General features: G+C 46.3%; 1 protein-coding gene and 2 long non-coding RNA genes across 3 annotated transcripts in view; 1 reads left to right on the top strand and 2 right to left on the bottom strand.

Moving 5' to 3' along the window:
- LOC100488711 (embryonic protein UVS.2) overlaps positions 1-24,551 on the top strand; it is a 59,767-nt gene that overhangs the window by 17,339 nt on the left and 17,877 nt on the right. Inside the window, 6 exon segments of the mRNA XM_031900466.1 lie at positions 288-403; positions 9,570-9,880; positions 16,791-16,947; positions 17,124-17,438; positions 17,923-18,041; positions 24,177-24,292. Of these exon segments, the coding sequence (XP_031756326.1) occupies positions 288-313 (26 nt within the window). The 3' untranslated portion in view covers positions 314-403; positions 9,570-9,880; positions 16,791-16,947; ... (1 more) ...; positions 17,923-18,041; positions 24,177-24,292.
- LOC116410270 lies at positions 2,599-4,305 on the bottom strand. Its single transcript, XR_004222224.1, has 3 exons — positions 3,727-4,305; positions 2,909-2,944; positions 2,599-2,772 (listed from the first exon to the last, which is right to left on the bottom strand). It is a non-coding gene; the product is annotated as an uncharacterized LOC116410270 (long non-coding RNA).
- On the bottom strand, positions 22,730-23,586 carry LOC116410256. Its single transcript, XR_004222210.1, has 3 exons — positions 23,545-23,586; positions 23,379-23,457; positions 22,730-22,841 (listed from the first exon to the last, which is right to left on the bottom strand). It is a non-coding gene; the product is annotated as an uncharacterized LOC116410256 (long non-coding RNA).

Genomic DNA, 24,551 nt, shown 5'->3' with positions numbered 1-24,551 from the left:
TATTCCCATTAATTCAGCCCCACAGAACTACATTAACTCAGTTCCCTAGAGAAGATGCTAAAGTGAATGTTCTGTAGGGCGATCTGATGCCGGGATTGAAATTGTAATATAATTGTCTTTGCTGCTTACCCCAAAGAGTCTGATGGGCTGACACGGAGGCATGCCCCTTCGATTCTCCTGGTTAAGATAAGAAAACTCAGATCAGTACAGAATATGATCAAACAAATCTTTACAATGTCTTTAATTGCACTTTTCCGTTCATTGATTATTTTCTGCTTACCTTGCAGTGATAGCAATGGTGGAAGGGGAATGATGACGAATGATGATGTTCTTCCTGGATAAAACAGAGAGAAGATCAGAAACAAATATTTCACAGCGCAACTGAACGCAAAGTTTGTAAAAGGTATTTTTTCTGCTTACGTCATCTTGGCTCTTTTCAGGCTCCTGACAGTCCTAATGGGAATACAGAAAAAGGGGATTAAACTCAGTTCAGTTAAACTCCTTATTGCAGCGCAACACAACATATAAACGTAACATATTGTGCCCATTGCTGCTTACCTGCGGCAGAGCGTCGCCTGCTCCCTCCTAGTTTTGGCGAAAAAAAGAATAATATTGTGTTAATTTAGCCCCATAAATCATTCTGAGATAAAACTTGTATAAAGGAAAGTAATATAATACTGAGTGGCGCCATTTTCACAATATGTCTCCCTTCCCTTTTACTTACCTGACAGGTGTTAGTGTCAGTGGGAGTCTCAGCTGGTTCCTCCTGGTTAAGAAATAGAAAAGGCCCAGATCAGATCAATTCAATGTAGTAATGAGGATTCTGAGACAGGGTATAAATATGACAAAGGGACACGGTAGGAATGACATTAATATGGCTGCTAAAGTGTAAGAGAGCAGAAACAATTATTCCTTCTTACCTGGCGAGTCTGAGCCCCGGGTGTTTCTGGGCGCTCCTGGGTAAGAAAGGGAAATGAAAAAGATGAGCGAGGTTGTATGATTTCTGTTGTAAATAAGCCGATTGGCTGATAAGTGACTTTGATTTGTACTTATCCCTCTCTATTAGCCTAAAGGTCCCCATACACGGGCCGACTATAGTTGCCGATATGGGTCCCTTGGACTGATTCGGCAGCTAATCGGCCCGTGTATGGGCAGAACAGAGCGGCCAGCCTGACCGATATCTGGCCTGAAATTGGCCAGATCTCGATCGGCCAGGTTAGAAAATCCAGTCGGATCGGGGACCGTATCGGCTCGTTGATGCGGTCCCCGAACCGACTGCCCCATAACCACAAATGTAATCTGATCGTTTGGCCCCAGGGCCAAACGATCGGATTATTTTTTTTTAAGTTCCTTGCTACCCGATATTGCCCACCCATAGGTGGGGATACCGGGTGAAGATCCACTTGCTTGGCGACATCGCCAAGCGAGCGGATCTTATAGTGTATGGGCACCTTTATGCTTACCTCAATCTCCTCGCCAGGCTCAGCAATCTGCTCTGGTTCCTCCTGATGAAGAGCGATACGATTAGTTATGGGATCAACTTACTATAGTTCTGTAGCTCATTATCATTAATTAACTCAGTTTCAGCAAATAAAATAGTTCCTTTACTACTTACCTGGCAGATGTTGGTCTCAGGGGTCGGCGGCTCTGGGCAGATGTCAATGCCACATCCAACCGACGGAACCTGATTAAGAGAGGAAAATAAATCAGATTCACACATTTCTGGATTTTTCACCAAAAACCTCAATCCTCATTTTCACAAGAATTTCCATGTGCTTACAAACAATACAAATCATGGAAACCCCTTGAGCCAAATATTCAATAAAGGCTACAATTTGCCCAGCGCGGCTCCCACTGACAGCTTTTAGATTGCGTCATTTTCTATTAGGGTCTTTACACTTGGTAAATCACAGAAATATTGTGTAATTAGTAAAATACTCAATTTTTAGGGCTAAAAAGGTGCGATTCATAAAAACAAACAATAATGTAGGGTGTCAACTCCTTTTCTGCTTACCAGGCAGGTGGTGGTCTCCGGAAGAGCCTGGGAATGAGATAAACAAAGTGATGTTATTTTATAGAATTAACGGCCTATCATCTATCAAGATCTATATAAGGCACAAAATGACTAAAGATATGTTTAGTACTGGGGGAAAAAGTGCTTTTGAGAAGATATCATTCATGTGTATAAATAAATGCAGTCTGTACATGAATTTATTCTGATATGAATTCAAAGGGGAAGGGGCTGTCTCTTGCCAGGGAACCAAACATATTGAAAAGGGTTTCAGCCAATAATAATCTATTATATATATTGATATGTTATAGAATGTGCCAGATATGGTTTGTGGTAATGAATGATTTTGTAGATTTAGATATAAAAGTGGGAAAGTAGAAATGATGGGGGAATGGGGTCAGTAGTGAATATACCAGTAAATTCTCAGCGTTATTAAGGGCCTGTGACAAAGTCACATATAAATCTATAGGTCAGTAAATAATAAGGTTTCAGTAACACAAATAACCAGGAAAGTTGTGTTTTTTACATTTGGCCAAATTGCTGCTTACCACAATGATGTCGCCGGCGGGTTCGTCTTGGTGGTTCTAGGAAGGATAAAATCATGTTTTATTACAAGAATAAACGAGCAAAAATGGCCAAAAATAATAGTAAATGAAATGGCTGGAAAAGCACAAATAGTGAGCAAAGTGTGATCATTATATTGTGTTAACCAGTTCCTCCCTGCTTACCACGACGACCACATCGGCTTCATCTTTTTCAATCTAGGAAGAATAAAAACACATTTTATTACAAAAATTAATGAGAAAAAGGCAAACAGATTGTAAATGCAATGGCTGGAATAGGGCAAATAGTAACGTGGGAATTTTATATTGGGTTAACCAGTTATTCTCTGCTTACCGCAAGAAATTCTCTCGGGGGCTTATTCCGTTTTTTCTAGTGATGAATAAAAAAAGGTTTTATTATCAAAGGAAATGAGCAAAAAGGCAAAGTAGAATGAATTCAGCAATACAATAGGGCGAGCAGATCCCTTGGGAATTCAGGGACACGTCTGAAACTGCAATCAGTGCCGCCCTGCAACATGGATTTATTAGACGTGTCCCTGAATTTTCAAGTGATCTGATCTCCCTACAATAATATATATATATGTTTAGGATCCCTTATACGAAAACCCGTTATCCAGAAAGAAACAGTACCTGTACTTGATCCCAACTAAGATATAATTACCCCTTATTGGGGCAGAACAGTCCTATTGGGTTTATTTCATGGTTAAATGATTCCCTTTTCTCTGTAATAATAAAACAGTACCTGTACTTGATCCCAACTAAGAAATAATTACCCCTTAATGGGGCAGAACAGCCCTATTGGGTTTATTTAATGGTTAAATGATTCCCTTTTCTCTGTAATAATAAAAACAGTACCTGTACTTGATCCCAACTAAGAAATAATTACCCCTTATTGGGGCAGAACAGCCCTATTGGGTTTATTTCATGGTTAAATTATTCCCTTTTCTCTGTAATAATAAAACAGTACCTGTACTTGATCCCAACTAAGATATAATTACCCCTTATTGGGGCAGAACAGCCCTATTGGGTTTATTTCATGGTTAAAGCCTCAGGTCCCGAGCATTCTGGATAACGGGTCCTATACCTGTATATAGCAAGGCTATGAATAGCACTATATGAGGGATATTAGAGTAAAAAGAATAAAGTACTTACCCTCGGCACGCAAGGCAAAAACGAAAGTAAACGCCGAAACATTTTCTCTCACTTTCTCTCTATGGAGACAAACAGAAATATCCCTTTAGTTACAGTAATTAGTGAGTGAAAAATGAGTGAAACTGTCAAAAAAATTGCTGTGTGGGTCAGAAACACGACGCGCAACATTTCTTTTCATGTCCGTCAATTTTTTTTGACAAATTGTTTCCGAATTTTTGTGCCATTTCGAAAAAACAATACACCAAAGCCCCCACAGCGCCAGTATTAAACTGATTCGTTATTATTATCTCTTATTCCTGCTAACGTTGGCACCAACACCCCTAGAGCTCCACCTACCTCAGTCACCTGATCAAGAATGAGCCAGTTTGGCCGCTGCTTGGGCACTTTGACTGTGACATTGTGACATCACAACGACATCACTCACAACAATCTCTAATTACATTGACTCCAACCTTTCTGAGGTTCAAACCATTGTGACATCACACGTGCAACTGGGGCCTGGGAATGTGGGTTACACACATATAGTTACATAGGGTTGGAATAACAATGTCACGTGACCAGCCCCAGCTGGGAATGGGTGTCATGTTACAAATGGCAGTTGAAATGGCAGATCTGTATTCCTGCACAGGCAGCGATGGGTTAATGTCTGTATAATAAATCCCATTGACTTAACATTGAGGCCGACTGTGAGGGATTGTAGCGCAGAGAGGGAATTGGTTAGAAACGTGAAATTTACCACATTTGAAGAGGTTTGCAACCTGTGTCAGAAGATACCCCGCACAAGGGTATAAGTTTTACCCCCGGGGCAAGAGTGGTCCCCAAATTTGCCCCATTGACTTATAATGGGGATTGTGGCAAATAACTAGTTTGTCGTAGACCCATGAATGAGGTGTCAAACCGTGCGGCTTATTCGGGAATGGGGTGTTATGACTTTTCTAAGGGGAGGGAGGTTAATTGCCCCAGCAGGGGGCAATTAACCACCGTTTGTCGTAGACCCATGAATGAGGTGTCAAACCGTGCGGCTTATTCGGGAATGGGGTGCTATGACATTTCTGAAGGGTGGGCGGTTAATAGCCCCAGCAGGAGGCAATTCTCCACCCATAGACTTAAGATTGAGACCAACTTTGACTGAGTACCGCAAAGTTTGTCGTAGACCCATGAATGAGGTGTCAAACCGCACGGCTTATTTGGGAATGGGGTGCTATGACTTTTCTAGAGGGTGGGAGGTTAATTGCCCCAGCAGGGGGCAATTAACCACTGTTTGTTGTAGACCCATGAATGAGGTGTCAAACCTTGCGGCTTATTCGGGAATGGGGTGCTATGACATTTCTGAGAGGTTGGCGGTTAATTGCCCCAGCAGGGGGCAATTAACCACCGTTTGTTGTAGACCCATGAATGAGGTGTCAAACCGTGCGGCTTATTCAGGAATGGGGTGCTATGACTTTTCTGAGGGGTGGACGGTTAATATCCCCTGCAGGGGGCAATTAACCACCGTTTGAAGTAGACCCATGTATGAGGTGTCAAACCGTGCGGCTTATTCGGGAATGGGGTGCGATGACTTTCCTGAGGGGTGGGCTGTTAATTGCCCCAGCAGGGGGCAATTAAGCACCGTTTGTCGTAGACCCATGAATGAGGTGTCAAACCATGCGGCTTATTCGGGTATGGGGTGCTATGACTTTTCTGAGGGGTGGGCGGTTAATTGCCCCAGCAGGGGGCAATTAACCACCGTTTGTCATAGACCCATGAATGAGGTGTCAAACCGTGCGGCTTATTCGGGAATGGGGTGCTATGACATTTCTGAAGGGTGGGCGGTTAATAGCCCCAGCAGGGGGCAATTCTCCACCGTTTGTCGTAGACCCATGAATGAGGTGTCAAACCATGCGGCTTATTCGGGTATGGGGTGCTATGACTTTTCTGAGGGGTGGGCGGTTAATTGCCCCAGCAGGGGGCAATTAACCACCGTTTGTCATAGACCCATGAATGAGGTGTCAAACCGTGTGGCTTATTCAGGAATGGGGTGCTATGACATTTCTGAGGGGTGGACGGTTAATTGCCCCTGCAGGGGGGCAATTAACCACCGTTTGTTGAAGACCCATGAATGAGGTGTCAAACCGTGTTGGCTTATTTGGGAATGGGGTGTTATGACATTTCTTAGGGGTGGGCGGTTAATTTCCCCAGCAGGGGGCAATTAACCACCGTTTGTCATAGACCCATGAATGAGGTGTCAAACCGTGTGGCTTATTCGGGAATGGGGTGCTATGACCTTTCTGAGGGGTGGACGGTTAATTGCCCCTGCAGGGGGGCAATTAACCACCGTTTGTTGAAGACCCATGAATGAGGTGTCAAACCGTGTTGGCTTATTTGGGAATGGGGTGTTATGACATTTCTTAGGGGTGGGCGGTTAATTGCCCCAGCAGGGGGCAATTAACCACCGTTTGTTGAAGACCCATGAATGAGGTGTCAAACCGTGTGGCTTATTCGGGAATGGGGTGCTATGACCTTTCTGAGGGGTGGACGGTTAATTGCCCCTGCAGGGGGGCAATTAACCACCGTTTGTTGAAGACCCATGAATGAGGTGTCAAACCATGTTGGCTTATTTGGGAATGGGGTGTTATGACATTTCTTAGGGGTGGGCGGTTAATTGCCCCAGCAGGGGGCAATTAACCACCGTTTGTCATAGACCCATGAATGAGGTGTCAAACCGTGTGGCTTATTCGGGAATGGGGTGCTATGACCTTTCTGAGGGGTGGACGGTTAATTGCCCCTGCAGGGGGGCAATTAACCACCGTTTGTTGAAGACCCATGAATGAGGTGTCAAACCGTGTTGGCTTATTTGGGAATGGGGTGTTATGACATTTCTTAGGGGTGGGCGGTTAATTGCCCCAGCAGGGGGCAATTAACCACCGTTTGTCATAGACCCATGAATGAGGTGTCAAACCGTGTGGCTTATTCGGGAATGGGGTGCTATGACCTTTCTGAGGGGTGGACGGTTAATTGCCCCTGCAGGGGGGCAATTAACCACCGTTTGTTGAAGACCCATGAATGAGGTGTCAAACCGTGTTGGCTTATTTGGGAATGGGGTGTTATGACATTTCTTAGGGGTGGGCGGTTAATTGCCCCAGCAGGGGGCAATTAACCACCGTTTGTCATAGACCCATGAATGAGGTGTCAAACCGTGTGGCTTATTCGGGAATGGGGTGCTATGACCTTTCTGAGGGGTGGACGGTTAATTGCCCCTGCAGGGGGGCAATTAACCACCGTTTGTTGAAGACCCATGAATGAGGTGTCAAACCGTGTTGGCTTATTTGGGAATGGGGTGTTATGACATTTCTTAGGGGTGGGCGGTTAATTGCCCCAGCAGGGGGCAATTAACCACCGTTTGTTGTAGACCCATGAATGAGGTGTCAAACCATGCAGCTTATTCGCGAATGGGGTGCTATGACTTTTCTGAGGGGTGGGGCTTATTCGGGAATGGGGTGCTATGACTTTTCTGAGGGGTGGGCGGTTAATTGCCCCAGCAGGGGGCAATTAAGCACTGTTTGTCGTAGACCCATCAATGAGGTGTCAAACCGTGCAGCTTATTCGCGAATGGGGTGCTATGACTTGCTTGAGGGGTGGGCGGATAATTGCCCCAGCAGGGGGCAATTAAGCACCGTTTGTCGTAGACCCATGAATGAGGTGTCAAACCGTGCGGCTTATTCGGGAATGGGGTGCTATGACTTTTCTGAGGGGTGGGGCTTATTCGGGAATGGGGTGCTATGACTTTTCCGAGGGGTGGGTGGTTAATTGCCCCAGCAGGGGGCAATTAACCACCGTTTGTTGTAGACCCATGAATGAGGTGTCAAACTGTGCGGCTTATTCGGGAATGCAGTGCTATGACTTTTCTGAGGGGTGGACAGTTAATTGCCCCAGCAGGGGGGCAATTAACCACCGTTTGAAGAAGACCCATTAATGAGGTGTCAAACCGTGCAGCTTATTGGGGAATGGGGTGCTATGACTTTCCTGAGGGGTGGGTGGTTAATTACCCCAGCAGGGGGCAATTAACCACCGTTTGTCGTAGACACATGAATGAGGTGTCAAACCGTGCGGCTTATTTGGGAATGGGGTGCTATGACCTTTCTAAGGGGTGGGAGGTTAATTGCCCCAGCAGGGCAGCACTGCTATAGACGGTGCTTGTACAGTGGAATAAGTTAGTATGTGGGATAGATATTTGTGAGTGCAGGTATATATACAGCATTACTAAAGGGGATGTAAACCCTCCCTAATACTCTCCCATGTGTGCCCCCCAAACTTAAATATGCAAGAGAATTCTCCAATGAGAGAGTCTGTCATCTCTCTGTTGCAATAAAGCAATGGCAATACTTTGACATATTTGTTTGTTGAGCCATAAACGTTAACAAATATTATATGGGTGGATAGAAGGCTAAATGCCCCCCAGGCCTGATCACGTGATCAAAGAGCAGACAGTCAATTGCCCATAGGGCAGGCTGGGGAAAAAATAGTGTTGTTGGATGATATTGCGTTAGGATTTTCACTGCCCCTGATATTCCTAGACTACAGTTCCCAGCATGCACAGGACACCATTAAGTAGGTGCTCCAATCAGAGGCCCCATGGCAGAGGAGGGATCAAAGGAGACTCAAAATTGGGGGTATTTCTTGGGCGAATCAGGGGGATTACTGTCAGGGTGCAGCAATTTTTTTTTATTGTTCTACTTAACATCCAGCTGACTGGGGTCCCTGTAGACAAGGGCCCATTGTTATAATAGCAGCCCTCAATATACAGGTATAGGACCCATTATCCAGAATGCTTGGGACCAAGAGTATTCTGGATAAGGGATCTTTCCGTAATTTGGATCTCTACTAAAAAAATCAATAAAACATTAATTAAACGTAATAGGATTGTTCTGCCCCCAATAAGGGGTAATTATATCTTAGTTGGGATCAAGTACAGGTACTGTTTTATTATTACAGAGAAAAGGGAATCATTTAACCATTAAATAAACCCAATAGGGCTGTTCTGCCCCCAATAAGGGGTAATTATATCTTATTATTATAGAGTAAAGGGAATAAGTTTTAAGTGATTTAAAAACTGATTTTAAAATGGAGTCTATGGGAGACAGGCTTTCCATAATTCCGAGCTTTCTGGATAACATGTTTCCGGATAAGGGATCCCATACCTGCATAGGCGTTTATTGCAAGCTGCAGTCCATCAATTTCTGATTGGAACTATACAACTCTTGAAGATCTAGGTCCCTTTTATATTCCCTTCACTTCTGGTTCTGACTCCTAAACACATGTAGCAGACCCCAGCTGATTAACAGACCTGGAAGATAACGGCCATCTGCTATTTTGTTTCAAGAGTCAGATCTAGAAGAAAGATATGGACAAACACAGATAATGCCTTCAATGGCAATTACACAGACCGTTAAAGCCATTTATATTAGGACGGTGCTTAAGGTCCCCATACACTGTAAGATCCGCTCGCTTGGCGAGATCGCCAAGCGAGCGGATCTTCCCCCGATATCCCCACCTACGGGTGGGCGATATCGGGGAGCTTTTAGTTAAAAAAAAAAAAGTAATCCGATTGTTTGGCCCTGGGGCCAAACGACCGGATTATGAAGGCGGCAATGGGGCAGTCGGTTCGGGGACCGCATCAACGAGCCGATGTGGTCCCCGATCCGACTGGATTTTCTAACCTGGCCGATCGAGATCTGGCCAATTTCAGGCCAGATATCGGTCGGCCAGGCCACTCTGTTCTGCCCATACACGGGCCGATTAGCTGCCGAATCGGTCCAAGGGACCCATATCGTGTAAAGTTCCCCTTTATGTTTATGTTGTTACAGAATCTCCGATGGAATAAATATGTCCCTACAGTGGGAGCAGCCGTGCAGCACAGATCCCATAGGGTAAGGGATCATTCATTTCTCCCTGACGTTCCAGATCCGACTAATGAAGCAGAATTTCCAGTCCCGCTGGGATTCGCTAAGGAGCCCGGAGTATGAGGGTGGAAGCCAAGAGCAAGGAGCAAGAGCCCAATTCACTGAAAGCCGCTGTACAGACGAGACATAAGCTTCCCTTGCCTATCTGTGCCCGGCTGGCTTGGCATTCCAGGAATCTGGCATCTCCCATTGGAACCGACAGGCTACCTGAGCAGGTACAGCCATGGGCAGTGGGCACCTTACCTGGAACCTTGGCACAGACACTAGGGCAATAATATAAAGTTCCTGGCACTTTGTTGCCCCCCCCTATAATGCTGCCCATAATAGCCGTGGGGACCGTTCTTGGGATTTTCTTGGCTCTGTGCAGTTCGGTTTTCCTATACAGCTGCCTGAAGGGGAAGAAATACACCTGGGCAGGTGGGGATGGCACTCCGGTGACAATGGCAAATCGACGGTATGTGCAGCTTGTGTCCCTGGGTATTGGGGGGTAACATCTCTTTCCTGGGAATGGGAAATCTTAAACAGACTGGAAGAGAATGGGAATTATTCACTTAAATCTGCAGCACATTTATTTGCGTCCTGTAATTACCCCCCCTGCTGTTTGTCTTTTATCTGCTGTATAAACAAACCCCTGCCCATTCAGTCTGCCCTCTGTTGGGTTCAGAGGAAACTTAACATTTATATGATATTATTTCTAAATATTGGTGGCAGCTCCCACCTACCATATGTATATAAAGAAACATACAGAAGAGGAATATTATGGGCATAAAAAGCTCTATCTTCATACTGTCCCGTCTCATGAAAACACTATGGCAACTCCCTCCTGTATGTATAAATACAAGTACAGTCTGAGAGTATGGCTTATTGTGTGCCCAGAACATTCCTTCTCTGTATATTTGTATTTATACATATGGGTAGGAGGTGCCATAGTGTTTCCCTTAGACAGTACAGTATGGGGGTACAGCTTATTGTGTGCCCAGAACATTCCTTCTCTGTATATTTGTATTTATACATATGGGTAGGAGGTGCCATAGTGTTTCCCTTTGACAGTACAGTATGGGGGTACAGCTTATTGTGTGCCCAGAACATTCCTTCTCTGTATATTTGTATTTATACATATGGGTAGGTATTTTATTGCATGTATAAACTTTACAAATCATAAACATTTCAGAAGCAAAAAAGCATCACATTATTAACCAATAAAAAGCACCAGAATAAAATCACATGACAGACATAACAATATACAGAGCTGCCATATTTACTGCGCCGCACACTCACGCACCACTGCGCATCTTTAGAGCCTATTCTGCTTCTGCCCCCACCCCCTGTGTCACCCCTTCTTTTGGGGTACTCTCTGCCCCCTCCAGGTCAACCACCACCTCCTCCCCTGGGGACTCCCCCTGACTCTCCTCCCCACTCTCTTTTCTCTCTCTCTTCTTCCTGTCCTTCCAAAGAACATTCCGCAACCATATTGTGCTAGGCGTCGGGGTAAGAGTTGTGGGCGGGGCCTAACTTTAAGAACAAATTGAAGCGGAGTACTCCCAGCAGCCATGTCAGTACTCCCCGCAGCCATGCCAGTACTCCCCGCAGCCATGTCAGTACTCCCCGCAGCCATGTCAGTACTCCCCGCAGCCATGTCAGTACTCCCCGCAGCCATGTCAGTACTCCCCGCAGCCATGCCAGTACTCCCCGCAGCCATGCCAGTACTCCCCGCAGCCATGTCAGTACTCCCAGCAGCCATGCCAGTACTCCCAGCAGCCATGTCAGTACTCCCCGCAGCCATGCCAGTACTCCCCGCAGCCATGCCAGTACTCCCCGCAGCCATGTCAGTACTCCCAGCAGCCATGTCAGTACTCCCCGCAGCCATGCCAGTACTCCCCGCAGCCATGTCAGTACTCCCCGCAGCCATGTCAGTACTCCCCGCAGCCATGTCAGTACTCCCCGCAGCCATGTCAGTACTCCCCGCAGCCATGCCAGTACTCCCCGCAGCCATGCCAGTACTCCCCGCAGCCATGTCAGTACTCCCAGCAGCCATGTCAGTACTCCCCGCAGCCATGTCAGTACTCCCTGCAGCCATTTCAGCACTCCCCGCAGCCATGCCAGTACTGCCCGCAGCCATGTCAGTACTGCCCGCAGCCATGCCAGTACTCCCCGCAGCCATGCCAGTACTCCCCGCAGCCATGTCAGTACTGCCCGCAGCCACGTCAGTACTCCCAGCAGCCACGCCAGTACTCCCCGCAGCCACGCCAGTACTGCCCGCAGCCACGTCGGTACTCCCAGCAGCCACGTCGGTACTCCCAGCAGCCACGCCAGTACTCCCCGCAGCCACGCCAGTACTCCCCGCAGCCACGTCAGTACTCCCAGCAGCCACGTCGGTACTCCCAGCAGCCACGTCGGTACTCCCAGCAGCCACGTCAGTACTCCCAGCAGGCTTGCCACACTGCACTCACACCCGACACAAAGTATTGATGTTGCCATTAGTGTCTGGCAATGAAACAGTTAATGGATCCCGGGAATCTGCACATGAAGGACCTACATTCCCACCCACAGGAATCACAGTCCCTTTAGGAAAAGCAGAGCGTTTGAACCACTTTCTCAGGTCACTTTTCTCCATTTCCTGGAATCACTTGTGATTATCAAAACCCTCTCCCCGGGGCTCTATAACTGCCAGAACCCTGGTAATGTTACTGTCACTGTCCCCCAAGTCCTTACTCATATAATCACGTTTATGAACTGCTTTAGCTCTCTGTGCCCCCTAAGGCCCCCAGTCCAGCCGCCATGTTATCAATACTCCCCTCCAAAATGTTCCTTTTCTCCTCCAGAATATTAATGTCTCTCAGGGCCCTGATTATCTGGTTCTGATTGGGCCCAGCTGAGCCCACAGTCTCTGGCTTCCCAGCGCCATTGCTGGCAGCTGTCTCTCCCCCATCACACAGGGGCATTGCTCCTACCTGGGCCATTGCAGCAGTCTCAGCGCCTCCTCAGCCTCCTCCATAGCAACACAGCCTGCAGCACTTCCTTCCTGGGTCCCAGCATGCCTTGCAGCACTTCCTTCCTGGGTCCCAGCGTGCCTTGCAGCATTTCCTTCCTGGGTCCCAGCGTGCCTTGCAGCGCTTCCTTCCTGGGTCCCAGCATGCCTTGCAGCACTTCCTTCCTGGGTCCCAGCGTGCCTTGCAGCGCTTCCTTCCTGGGTCCCAGCGTGCCTTGCAGCACTTCCTTCCTGGGTCCCAGCGTGCCTTGCAGCACTTCCTTCCTGGGTCCCAGCATGCCTTGCAGCACTTCCTTCCTGGGTCCCAGCGTGCCTTGCAGCGCTTCCTTCCTGGGTCCCAGCGTGCCTTGCAGCGCTTCCTTCCTGGGTCCCAGCGTGCCTTGCAGCGCTTCCTTCCTGGGTCCCAGCGTGCCTTGCAGCGCTTCCTTCCTGGGTCCCAGCGTGCCTTGCAGCAGCTTCCTTCCTGGGTCCCAGCGTGCCTTGCAGCAGCTTCCTTCCTGGGTCCCAGCGTGCCTTGCAGCACTTCCTTCCTGGGTCCCAGCATGCCTTGCAGCACTTCCTTCCTGGGTCCCAGCGTGCCTTGCAGCAGCTTCCTGGCTTGCCTCTGAACTGCAGCTCCCAGCAACAGAACTGCCATTTTCCACAGCAGAACTGTAACTCTTTGCAGCAACTTCGGCTTGGTCATCCAGGGTGTTCACTCGCTCGGGGACCTCGATTACAGATGGAATGCTGCCCGTACCGGTACTTTCTCCTCACAGTCTGGAGCTCACACACCTCCTCTCAGTATGGGGGTACAGCTTATTGTGTGCCCAGAACATTCCTTCTCTGTATATTTGTATTTATACATATGGGTAGGAGGTGCCATAGTGTTTCCCTTAGACAGTACAGTATGGGGGTACAGCTTATTGTGTGCCCAGAACATTCCTTCTCTGTATATTTGTATTTATACATATGGGTAGGAGGTGCCATAGTGTTTCCCTTAGACAGTACAGTATGGGGGTACAGCTTATTGTGTGCCCAGAACATTCCTTCTCTGTATATTTGTATTTATACATATGGGTAGGAGGTGCCATAGTGTTTCCCTTAGACAGTACAGTATGGGGGTACAGCTTATTGTGTGCCCAGAACATTCCTTCTCTGTATATTTGTATTTATACATATGGGTAGGAGGTGCCATAGTGTTTCCCTTAGACAGTACAGTATGGGGGTACAGCTTATTGTGTTCCCAGAACATTCCTTCTCTGTATATTTGTATTTATACATATGGGTAGGAGGTGCCATAGTGTTTCCCTTAGACAGTACAGTATGGGGGTACAGCTTATTATGTACAGATAGAATTGTGACTATACATATGGGGGGGAGAGTCTCTAAGGCTTATAGATAAACACAGGCTGAGAATCTGCCCCTACGCTGGGGAAATAAAGGCTAATAGGTTTGTCTATATGGAGAGACACGCCCCTGGCACACATGTAACGGGGCAATTAGTGTTCCCAGTCGTTATACAGAGATACTAGGAAGCTATAGCTTTGCGCTAAGGCTTATAGGAATCTCTTCTGCACTTGGGTATATTGATTAGAATTCTCCTGGGAGTATCTGACCTTTAATTGGCAAATCCCTTATTAATTATCCAATGAAAGGAGACGTCTTACCTTGGTGGCTCTGTTGTGCAGTAGTCGCATTTCGCGTGAAACGGGACAGATTCGCTCATCACTAATGGCAGGTAGTGGCCATATAGGGGCCCACATTAGCCACTCCAGTCCAAGTAGGTAGATTATTGCCCCGTGGATATTTCCAAAAGACCCTACCCAACCATATCTGGCCAGGGATCAGAGATATTTCTATTAAATCCCATTGGCTAGGGACTCTCACCATAGACATTTCCATCATCATCCTTCATTGGCCCCTGTTATTCCTGGGCTTTTGGCCTGGAAGCCAAGTGATTGAATCCCCCCAATTAAACCCGTTGCCCCTGTGGCCTAATTAGCCAAAAATCTCATTTGACCTTTGAAATGACTTTACGGAATAGTTCACTTTAAATGAACTCCTATGATGTAGCCAGTGACAGTCTAAGACAATTTGCAATTGGTCTTTTTTTGCAAACCCAGAAGCCCCTTGAGCTCCGCTGGCAATCGGGGGCCCCAGAACATCACTTCAAAAGGCGATCAGACTGCGGGCCCTTCAGACAGAACAGTTTCCAAGCAACATGTTCCGTGAATGGTGAAACCCTCCGTGTAGCTCCCCTCATTATGGAATTAACCCATTTTAGGATGCCAACACCGGGGAGCTTGGGGGTGCAATGGCTGAGCTATATAGGGGGGCAGTTTATGTTAAAGGTATACAATTAAGATACCGGGGGACATGGATTCAGAAAGGGCTTCTGGGAGTGAACCCCAACTCCTTGCCATAGGATTAGAAGCTGAGGCTCAGGCCGATCCTGCTGAAATAGGTTTGCGATGTTTTCTTCTTGTTTTTCAAGCGCAAATAGAGGGTAAAGGGTTCTGTTAATTTAGATTTGCCCTGCAGACTCAATGGGGGGGGGGGAGAGACTACAGAACCAAGTTCTACATGCACAATTGTATCTATTTAAAACTTTTATAGGTTTGGAATCATTTGCCGCCTTCTGCCTCTTCAAATGGGGGTCACTGACCCCGGCAGCAAAAGCCTATTGCTCTGTGAGGCTCCAGTTTTTTTGTTACTGTTACTTTATATTCCTTATCTTTCTATTCTATTCAGGCCCCTCTCCTATTCATTTGTCAGTCTCTCATTCAAACCAATGCGTGGTTGCTAAGGTTATATGGACCCTAGCAACTAGATAGCTCCTGAAATTGCCAACTGGAGAGCCGCTGCGCAGAAGTGCTAAATAATTCAAAAACCACAAATAATAAAAAATGAAGACCAAATGCAAATTGTTGTAGATTAACCTTCCTAAAATGTGGAGCTTTGTGGAAACTGGGTTTCCAGAAAATAGATCCCATTCCTGTACTATAGTCAACACATACACAGTGTCCTTGTGATCATTGGGCATTCAGCCTCAGCATTGGATCAGCCATTTTTTAACCCTTTCACTGCTCACCCATTTGCATTAGCATTCCTGAGACATAGATAGGGAGATCGGTGGAACTTTCTGTCTATAATTCCAGTGTCATTTGCACCCGGTGAAAGGTGGGGCAGAATGTTGGGCACTTGTGCCCATTACAGTGTTTGCATGTCACAGACAGAATCTCAGCCATAAAGCAGGGCAGGACTGCTGCTTACAATGGGGGGGGGGGGGGGGATCAGATAGGATCTGTGCCACTGTGACAGAATGCTCTGTTATACATATAGCTAGAATCTCAGCCATAAAGCAGGGCAGGACTGCTGCTTACAATGGGGGGGATCAGATAGGATCTGTGCCACTGTGACAGAATGCTCTGTTATACAGATAGCTAGAATCTCAGCCATAAAGCAGGGCAGGACTGCTGTTTACAATGGGGGGATCAGATAGGATCTGTGCCACTGTGACAGAATGCTCTGTTATACAGATAGCTAGAATCTCAGCCATAAAGCAGGGCAGGACTGCTGCTTACAATGGGGGGGGGGGGGGGGGGGGGTCAGATAGGATCTGTGCTACTGTGACAGAATGATCTGTTATACAGATAGCTAGAATCTCAGCCATAAAGCAGGGCAGGACTGCTGCTTACAATGGGGGGATCAGATAGGATCTGTGCCACTGTGACAGAATGCTCTGTTATACAGATAGCTAGAATCTCAGCCATAAAGCAGGGCAGGACTGCTGCTTACAATGGGGGCGATCAGATAGGATCTGTGCCACTGTGACAGAATGCTCTGTTATACAGATAGCTAGAATCTCAGCCATAAAGCAGGGCAGGACTGCTGCTTACAATGGGGGGATCAGATAGGATCTGTGCCACTGTGACAGAATGCTCTGTTATACAGATAGCTAGAATCTCAGCCATAAAGCAGGGCAGGACTGCTGCTTACAATGGGGGCGATCAGATAGGATCTGTGCCACTGTGACAGAATGCTCTGTTATACAGATAGCTAGAATCTCAGCCATAAAGCAGGGCAGGACTGCTGCTTACAATGGGGGGGATTAGATTCTGACGGGCTCTTGGCCGCTCTTCTCTCCCCAACAGATGAGTATATACAAGCGCACTGAGCTGGTTCACCCTCTGGCCCCTGAGAATGAATATGTGGAGAAGTTCAGCCAAAGCCTCAACCACATCCCAAAGCTGCGCTACTCCCTGGGGTACGACCACCAGAAGAGAGAACTGTGTGTGTCTCTCCTAGAAGGTAGGTTGGTGAGGAGGGTCTCAGGGTAGGGCAGCTTTATGAGTCAGTAGGTACAGCAGATCTCCCTCAAGCCCCTTCTCCTCATAATGATGCCCTGCCAGGTCCGGGCTGTCCTCTTCTGGTGGGTCAGCAGCAGATACATCATGTTCAGTCGCCCTGTTTGTGTTGTTCTTCAGCTGTTGGTTGCCCACTTACCAAGGAGGAGGAGCCTGGGAGTCACCGCTACATTGGGGGCACTCTCACCAGCAATGGTGGGCAAACAGAAGCCCAGACCTCGCTGATGAATAGGACCCCACATACAGTTTGGGACGAGGCTCTGCTGTTCCCCTTATCAGAGGAGGAACGAGTAGAGGCTGAGCTAACACTCACCTTGAGGCACTGTGACCGCTACTCCAGGCACCAGGTAGCCGGGGAAATCACCCTGAGTCTGGCTAATCTAGGGGTTCCCTTTGGAGCAGCTCGGTGGGTGGGACTTTAGGCCTCCTGAGAAGGTAAGTACTGCCCAGTGTATGTGGTGTAAACTAATAGAAAAGCAGAAGGGGAGCTGCAAGGGCATCTTCAGGGGCACAGATATTCCCTACTAAAGGGCTGGTATAGAAGCTCAAAAATATGTGCAGCCTAATCCTTGTCAAGCTTTAGTCACAGAACCCCTCAGTGACTGCTAATATCCTTATCATTTACAGTAGGGGGTACATTATCCCTTATAATACATGAGTGATACTCAGAGTTCCCTGTATAACTCAGCCTGCAGCCTTGTGCCTTTATATGGGCACAGAACCCCTCAGTGACTGCTAATATCCTTATCATTTACAGTAGGGGGTACATTATCCCTTATAATACATGAGTGATACTCAGAGTTCCCTGTATAACTCAGCCTGTAGCTAGGAGCACTATATTAGTTATATAGTTCCAAGCTTTGATATTTATACCAATATTAATATTTTATGTTTCCCTCAAACCCCTCTTTGCAATCAGTGAGCTGCGGCGGAACTCTGACCGTGCCGGTGGGAATTTCTCCAGCCCCGGATACACAGAAGCCGTACCCTCCTTTCAGTGACTGTACCTGGACTATGATTGCCCCGGTGGGGTACAAGGTGGGGGAGCTTAATGGATATATATATTGGCAGCTGTATGTGGGGGTCATTACTCTCCTTACTGGGGTATATAAATGGGGTAATAATATTACCTGGATCAATAATCTACGTCAGTATTGCTTTGGTTTGATCCAGCAGGAATCCCCCCTACTGACTGTGTAACGTTACTCCCCCTACTGACTGTGTACTCCCCTACTGACTGTGTAACGTTACTCCCCCTACTGACTGTGTAACGTTACTCCCCCTACTGACTGTGTAACGTTACTCCCCCTACTGACTGTGTAACGTTACTCCCCCTACTGACTGTGTAACGTTACTCCCCTACTGACTGTGTAACGTTACTCCCTACTGACTGTGTAACGTTACTCCCCCTACTGACTGTGTAACGTTACTCCCCCTACTGACTGTGTAACGTTACTCCCCTACTGACTGTGTAACGTTACTCCCCCTACTGACTGTGTAACGTTACTCCCCCCTACTGACTGTGTAACGTTACTCCCCCTACTGACTGTGTAATGTTACTCCCCCTACTGACTGTGTAACGTTACTCCCCCTACTGACTGTGTAACGTTACTCCCCCTACTGACTGTGTAACGTTACTCCCCCTACTGACTGTGTAACGTTACTCCCCTACTGACTGTGTAACGTTACTCCCCCTACTGACTGTGTAACGTTACTCCCCCTACTGACTGTGTAATGTTACTCCCCCTACTGACTGTGTAACGTTACTCCCCCTACTGACTGTGTAACGTTACTCCCCCTACTGACTGTGTAACGTTACTCCCCCTACTGACTGTGTAACGTTACTCCCCTACTGACTGTGTAACGTTACTCCCCCTACTGACTGTGTAACGTTACTCCCCCTACTGACTGTGTAACGTTACTCCCCCTACTGACTGTGTAACGTTACTCCCCCTACTGACTGTGTAACGTTACTCCCCCTACTGACTGTGTAACGTTACTCCCCCTACTGACTGTGTAACGTTACTCCCCTACTGACTGTGTAAAATTACTCCCCCTACTGACTGTGTAATGTTACTCCCCCTACTGACTGTGTAACGTTACTCCCCCTACTGACTGTGTAACGTTACTCCCCCTACTGACTGTGTAACGTTACTCCCCCTACTGACTGTGTAACGTTACTCCCCCTACTGACTGTGTAACGTTACTCCCCCTACTGACTGTGTAACGTTACTCCCCTACTGACTGTGTAACGTTACTCCCCCTACTGACTGTGTAACGTTACTCCCCTACTGACTGTGTAACGTTACTCCCCCTACTGACTGTGTAACGTTACTCCCCCTACTGACTGTGTAACGTTACTCCCCCTACTGACTGTGTAACGTTACTCCCCCTACTGGAAGGAGGGAAGTTCTGAGATGGGGGGTCGGCCGGGAAACTGAATACAAAGGCCCATAGCAATAATATCAGCCCGATGAGTTCCATTTCCCAATATCCTCATTTAATTCCATGTTTGGGCCAATAGTAAACTCAGTCCCCCAACTCCTGTCTCCTGTACCTTTTATTGTGTTGGGTTGGGAACCCCCAAATACTGTTCCACTTATTCTTAGCGCCCCCCATTTTCTAAACGCTACTCCTCCTACAGTTTTAGGGGTACAACACTCAAACTCCCCACACTTCTTCCCAATATAGCGGAGCTGGTTGTTTGTGTGTTTCTAAGGGATCCCGCCCCCCGTCTTCTTGGGGAGCCTCTCCGAACCCCCCAATTATCCCATTGACATTGACAGGGAAGAATTTCAAACTGCTGCCACACTTACAGCTTTGACGCTGCACCCCCCAAACTTGAAGCTCATAGTCATGGGGTCCATCTGATTAAAAATATGATGATTGTTGGATGCCCAAAAGTGGGCAGAGCTGTGAACAACCAATCAGATTTTACCTAATGACTTTCAATGGGGAAATTCAACCTGCTGCCATTCTCACAGTATTAACCCCAGGGTCCCCAAACTTTTCACAGTTGTCACTAGGGGACTGCACTTTTAGTTTTATAAAAGTGGGTGGGGCCACTAACAGCCAATCAGATTTCACCTATTGAAATGCCAGGGTTCCCAAACTTTGCACATTTTGTCACTGGGTGACTGCGTCCCAAGTTTAGAAAAGTGGGCAGAGCCAACAACAGCCAATCAGATTTCACCTATAGACTTTCATTTGGTTTACATTTAAACTGCTGCTATTCTTTAGATATTAATACTAAGGATTCTTAATAAATCATTGATTGTTTGTTTTTTTAATCAAATAACTTTCAGGAGTTTATGTGAGTTTCTAAAACCACCGGTTAGTAAATGCCCCCCCCATAGTTTCTCGGGTGTCTCAGCAAAGCAAAACTCCAGTCCCCCCTCCCTGTTCCCCCAACCTTTCCCTGTCTCTCTAATAAGCAAACAGAGCCGCTCAATGTCACACAACAATGGAAGGTTTATTGTATAAATCTGTCTCTTTACAAAAAGAGAAAAGATTTAATATTGTTGTCAGCCTTCTGTTTGAAGGGCGACTTCTATTTGATTTAGCATCAGATGCACTTACAAACGCTTGCAAGTGTTTTCTGAATTCCATATTTCTTTCCTTTGCTGCAGAGGAGGCTAGCCATCGGGGACCAGATGTTATTAAGATGTTATTGTGGGGCCCGAGGATGACAAATGGGCCCCTGTGCCCCTACCCCACCCCCCGATGGCTGCCTTGTAGCAGAATTAAGTGTAAAACAACTGTACTTTTCCGAGTCTATCTTGGAAACGTTTCCCCAACTCATCCGAGCGGCTTCTTCAGTTCAGATGGCAGGTAGGGAATTCCCCGGCACTTAAACCCTTGAGGGTAGAACAGTCACAGACATCCAATCCCAATGATTCCATTAAACGTATCCAGTTAGGGGTTGGCTGAAACTGACAGGGGTAAGAAGGTAAGATCCAGTCAAAGTGGTACCATGATTCCCATTGATGCGGGTTTTCATCCTTCAAAGTACGACTGGAACAGAACAGTCACAGACTTCCAATCACGGCGATTCCATTGAACTTATTCGGTTAGGAGTGTGTTGGCCCGGTCTCTTTACCTGTCTTTATTGATGAGCCAATGGCTGTGAATCCATGCCTGCCGACAAAACTTGCTCATCGCTACCTGTCTCTCATTTAGTTTCCATAAAGGCCCAGTCTGGGGACCCACAAGTTCTCAGAGCTCCTTTTAGAGGTTTGTATTCCTTCTCTTCAGCCTCTGCATTGCGTGCCACAGTATCAGCCCAATGGTGTCAAGTCCTAATAATGCCAAGTTGTATGTTCCAAAGGGCGGTGGGAATCAAACAGCAAGTACTGCTCTTTCAGTTCCCTTGAAGGTGCCCAGGGCTTTCTTTTCCACTTTTTCCATGTAACAGTTCAGTAGAACTGGAGACACAGGCAAACCCATAACACCACCATGTTTTTGTCCATAGAAAACTCCATTGTGCTTGAAGTAGGTGGTATTGAGACACAGGCCCAGTAAGGAACAAACTTGTTCTGGATTCAGCTTTGTTCTGCTGTATCAGCCCAATGGTGTCAAGTCCTAATAACGCCAAGTTGTATGTTCCAAAGGGCAGTGGGAATCAAAAAGCAAGTACTGCTCTTTCAGTTCCTTGAAGGTGCCCAGGGCTTTCTTTTCCACTTCTTTCATGTAACAGTTCAGTAGAACTGGAGACACAGGCAAACCCATAACACCACCATGTTTTTGTCCATAGAAAACTCCATTGTGCTTGAAGTAGGTGGTATTGAGACACAGGCCCAGTAAGGAACAAACTTGTTCTGGATTCAGCTTTGTTCTGCTGTATCAGCCCAATGGTGTCAAGTCCTAATGACGCCAAGTTGTATGTTCCAAAGGGCGGTGGGAATCAAAAAGCAAGTACTGCTCTTTCAGTTCCCTTGAAGGTGCCCAGGGCTTTCTTTTCCACTTTTTCCATGAACCAGTTCAGTAGAACTGGAGACACCGGCAAACCCATAACACCACCATGTTTTTGTCCATAGAAAACTCCATTGTGCTTGAAGTAGGTGGTATTGAGACACAGGCCCAGTAAGGAACAAACTTGTTCTGGATTCAGCTTTGTTCTGCTGTATCAGCCCAATAGTGTCAAGTCCTAATAACGCCAAGTTTTATGTTCCAAAGGGCGGTGGGAATCAAAAAGCAAGTACTGCTCTTTCAGTTCCCTTGAAGGTGCCCAGGGCTTTCTTTTCCACTTTTTCCATGAACCAGTTCAGTAGAACTGGAGACACCGGCAAACCCATAACACCACCATGTTTTTGTCCATAGAAAACTCCATTGTGCTTGAAGTAGGTGGTATTGAGACACAGGCCCAGTAAGGAACAAACTTGTTCTGGATTTATCTTTGTTCTGCTGTGAAGGGTGGTGCCTTGTTTCAGCCGTTTCCTCACTCTGTTTGTCACCAACATACAATGGCGCTTTGACACCCTTACCCCGGCGGTTTCACAGCATTTCACACCTCCAGGCATGTACTTTGAAGGATTAACACCCTCATCAATAAGAATCATGGTACCACTGTGACTGGATCTCACCTTCTTACCCCTGTCAGTTTCAGCCAACCCCTAACTGAATACGTTCAATAGAACCATTGTGATTGGATGTCTGTGAGTGTACTACCCTCAAGGGTTCAAGTGCCGGGGAATTCCCTACCTGCCATCTGAACTGAAGAAGCCGCGCGGATGTGTTGGGGAAACGTTTCCAAGATGAACTGGGAAAAGTCCAGTTGCTTCAGACCTAATTCTACTAGATAGAGCAGGTGTTACAGCTCGGCAGATGTTTTTGCGCCACCTGAGGAAGAGAAAAAGGATTTATCATATGAATTCAGTGTATTAGATAAAATGTTGAAATAAATATATAAAGGACAAGGAATAATTCATTGTTGGGGTACCATTATCTTAGGTAACATTTTAGTCGGGTTCTCACATATATGGGGAATTTATAAATAGTTCGAGTTTGATTTTTTTTTCACAATTTAAGATATTTTGCGCTCAAAGAACCTCAAATTGGAATTATGCTTCGAAAACTCAAATGTCTGTTATTAAGTGCAAAAAACCTTAAAACTCCAATGTAAAACTTCACCATCTAAATGCGAGTGAGTTTATATAGAAGTAAATGGGAGTTGCCCTGGGCAAAGTCGTGCCATATTTTTTACAAATTAGTTAATTCGAGGTATTTGAGTTTTTTTTATGTGAAAGAGTTTTCCATATTAATAAATAAGAAGAGAATTTGATATGTGAGTTTATTCAATGTAGAAGAACTAACCAATTCCCCAACAAATGAGCCAGTAATATATATAATGGGTACAGTAGGTAATATTATCCCTACCTCACACAAAGAACAGTGAGCTCAGAGAGCTCATCCAGATTAGCTCGGAGGGGGCTCCCTCCTCGCTCAGTTGTTCATCCTGGTTATAAAAGAGAGAAGATGAAAAATGAATATTTCACAGGGCAAATGAATACAAAGTTTGTAACAGTTTTCTTTTTCTGCTTACACTGTCACTGCTCTCCCCTGATGACTCCCCAGAATCAAAATAGGGCTCGAATGGGGGCATGTCCCTTCGGTTCTCCTGGTTAAGATAAGAAAACATTATTTTATGAGATCAACTCCGATCAGTACAGAATATGATAAAACAAATCTTTAACATTTCTTTCATTGCACTTTCATCCGTTCATTGATTATTTTCTGCTTACCTCACAGTGACAGGAATGGTCACTGTCACTGGATTCCTCCGATGATGTTGGCTGTTGAAAAGACAGGAAAAGGGGATTAAAAATAAAGTCAGTTACAATCTTTAGACGACAGTCTGCGTGTTGCAGTCTAACCCAACCTATAAAACTATTCCCATTAATTCAGCCCCACAGAACTACATTAACTCAGTTCCCTAGAGAAGATGCTAAAGTGAATGTTCTGTAGGGCGATCTGATGCCGGGATTGAAATTGTAATATAATTGTCTTTGCTGCTTACCCCAAAGAGTTTGATGGGCTGACACGGAGGCATGCCCCTTCGATTCTCCTGGTTAAGATAAGAAAACTCAGATCAGTACAGAATATGATAAAACAAATCTTTACAATGTCTTTAATTGCACTTTTCCGTTCATTGATTATTTTCTGCTTACCTTGCAGTGATAGCAATGGTGGAAGGGGAATGTTGACGAATGATGGTGTTCTTCCTGGATAAAACAGAGAGAAGATCAGAAACAAATATTTCACAGCGCAACTGAACGCAAAGTTTGTAAAAGGTATTTTTTCTGCTTACGTCATCTTGGCTCTTTTCAGGCTCCTGACAGTCCTAATGGGAATACAGAAAAAGGGGATTAAACTCAGTTCAGTTAAACTCCTTATTGCAGCGCAACACAACATATAAACATAACATATTGTGCCCATTGCTGCTTACCTGCGGCAGAGCGTCGCCTGCTCCCTCCTAGTTTTGGGGAAAAAAAAGATAAAAACTTGTATAAAGGAAAGTAATATAATACTGAGTGGCGCCATTTTCACAAT

Source organism: Xenopus tropicalis, chromosome 4, assembly GCF_000004195.4.
Source record: "Xenopus tropicalis strain Nigerian chromosome 4, UCB_Xtro_10.0, whole genome shotgun sequence".
In the NCBI taxonomy this organism is placed as follows: domain Eukaryota; kingdom Metazoa; phylum Chordata; class Amphibia; order Anura; family Pipidae; genus Xenopus; species Xenopus tropicalis.
The sequence above is the reverse complement of the archived record's forward strand: the minus strand, read 5'-3'. Positions and strand labels throughout refer to the sequence as shown.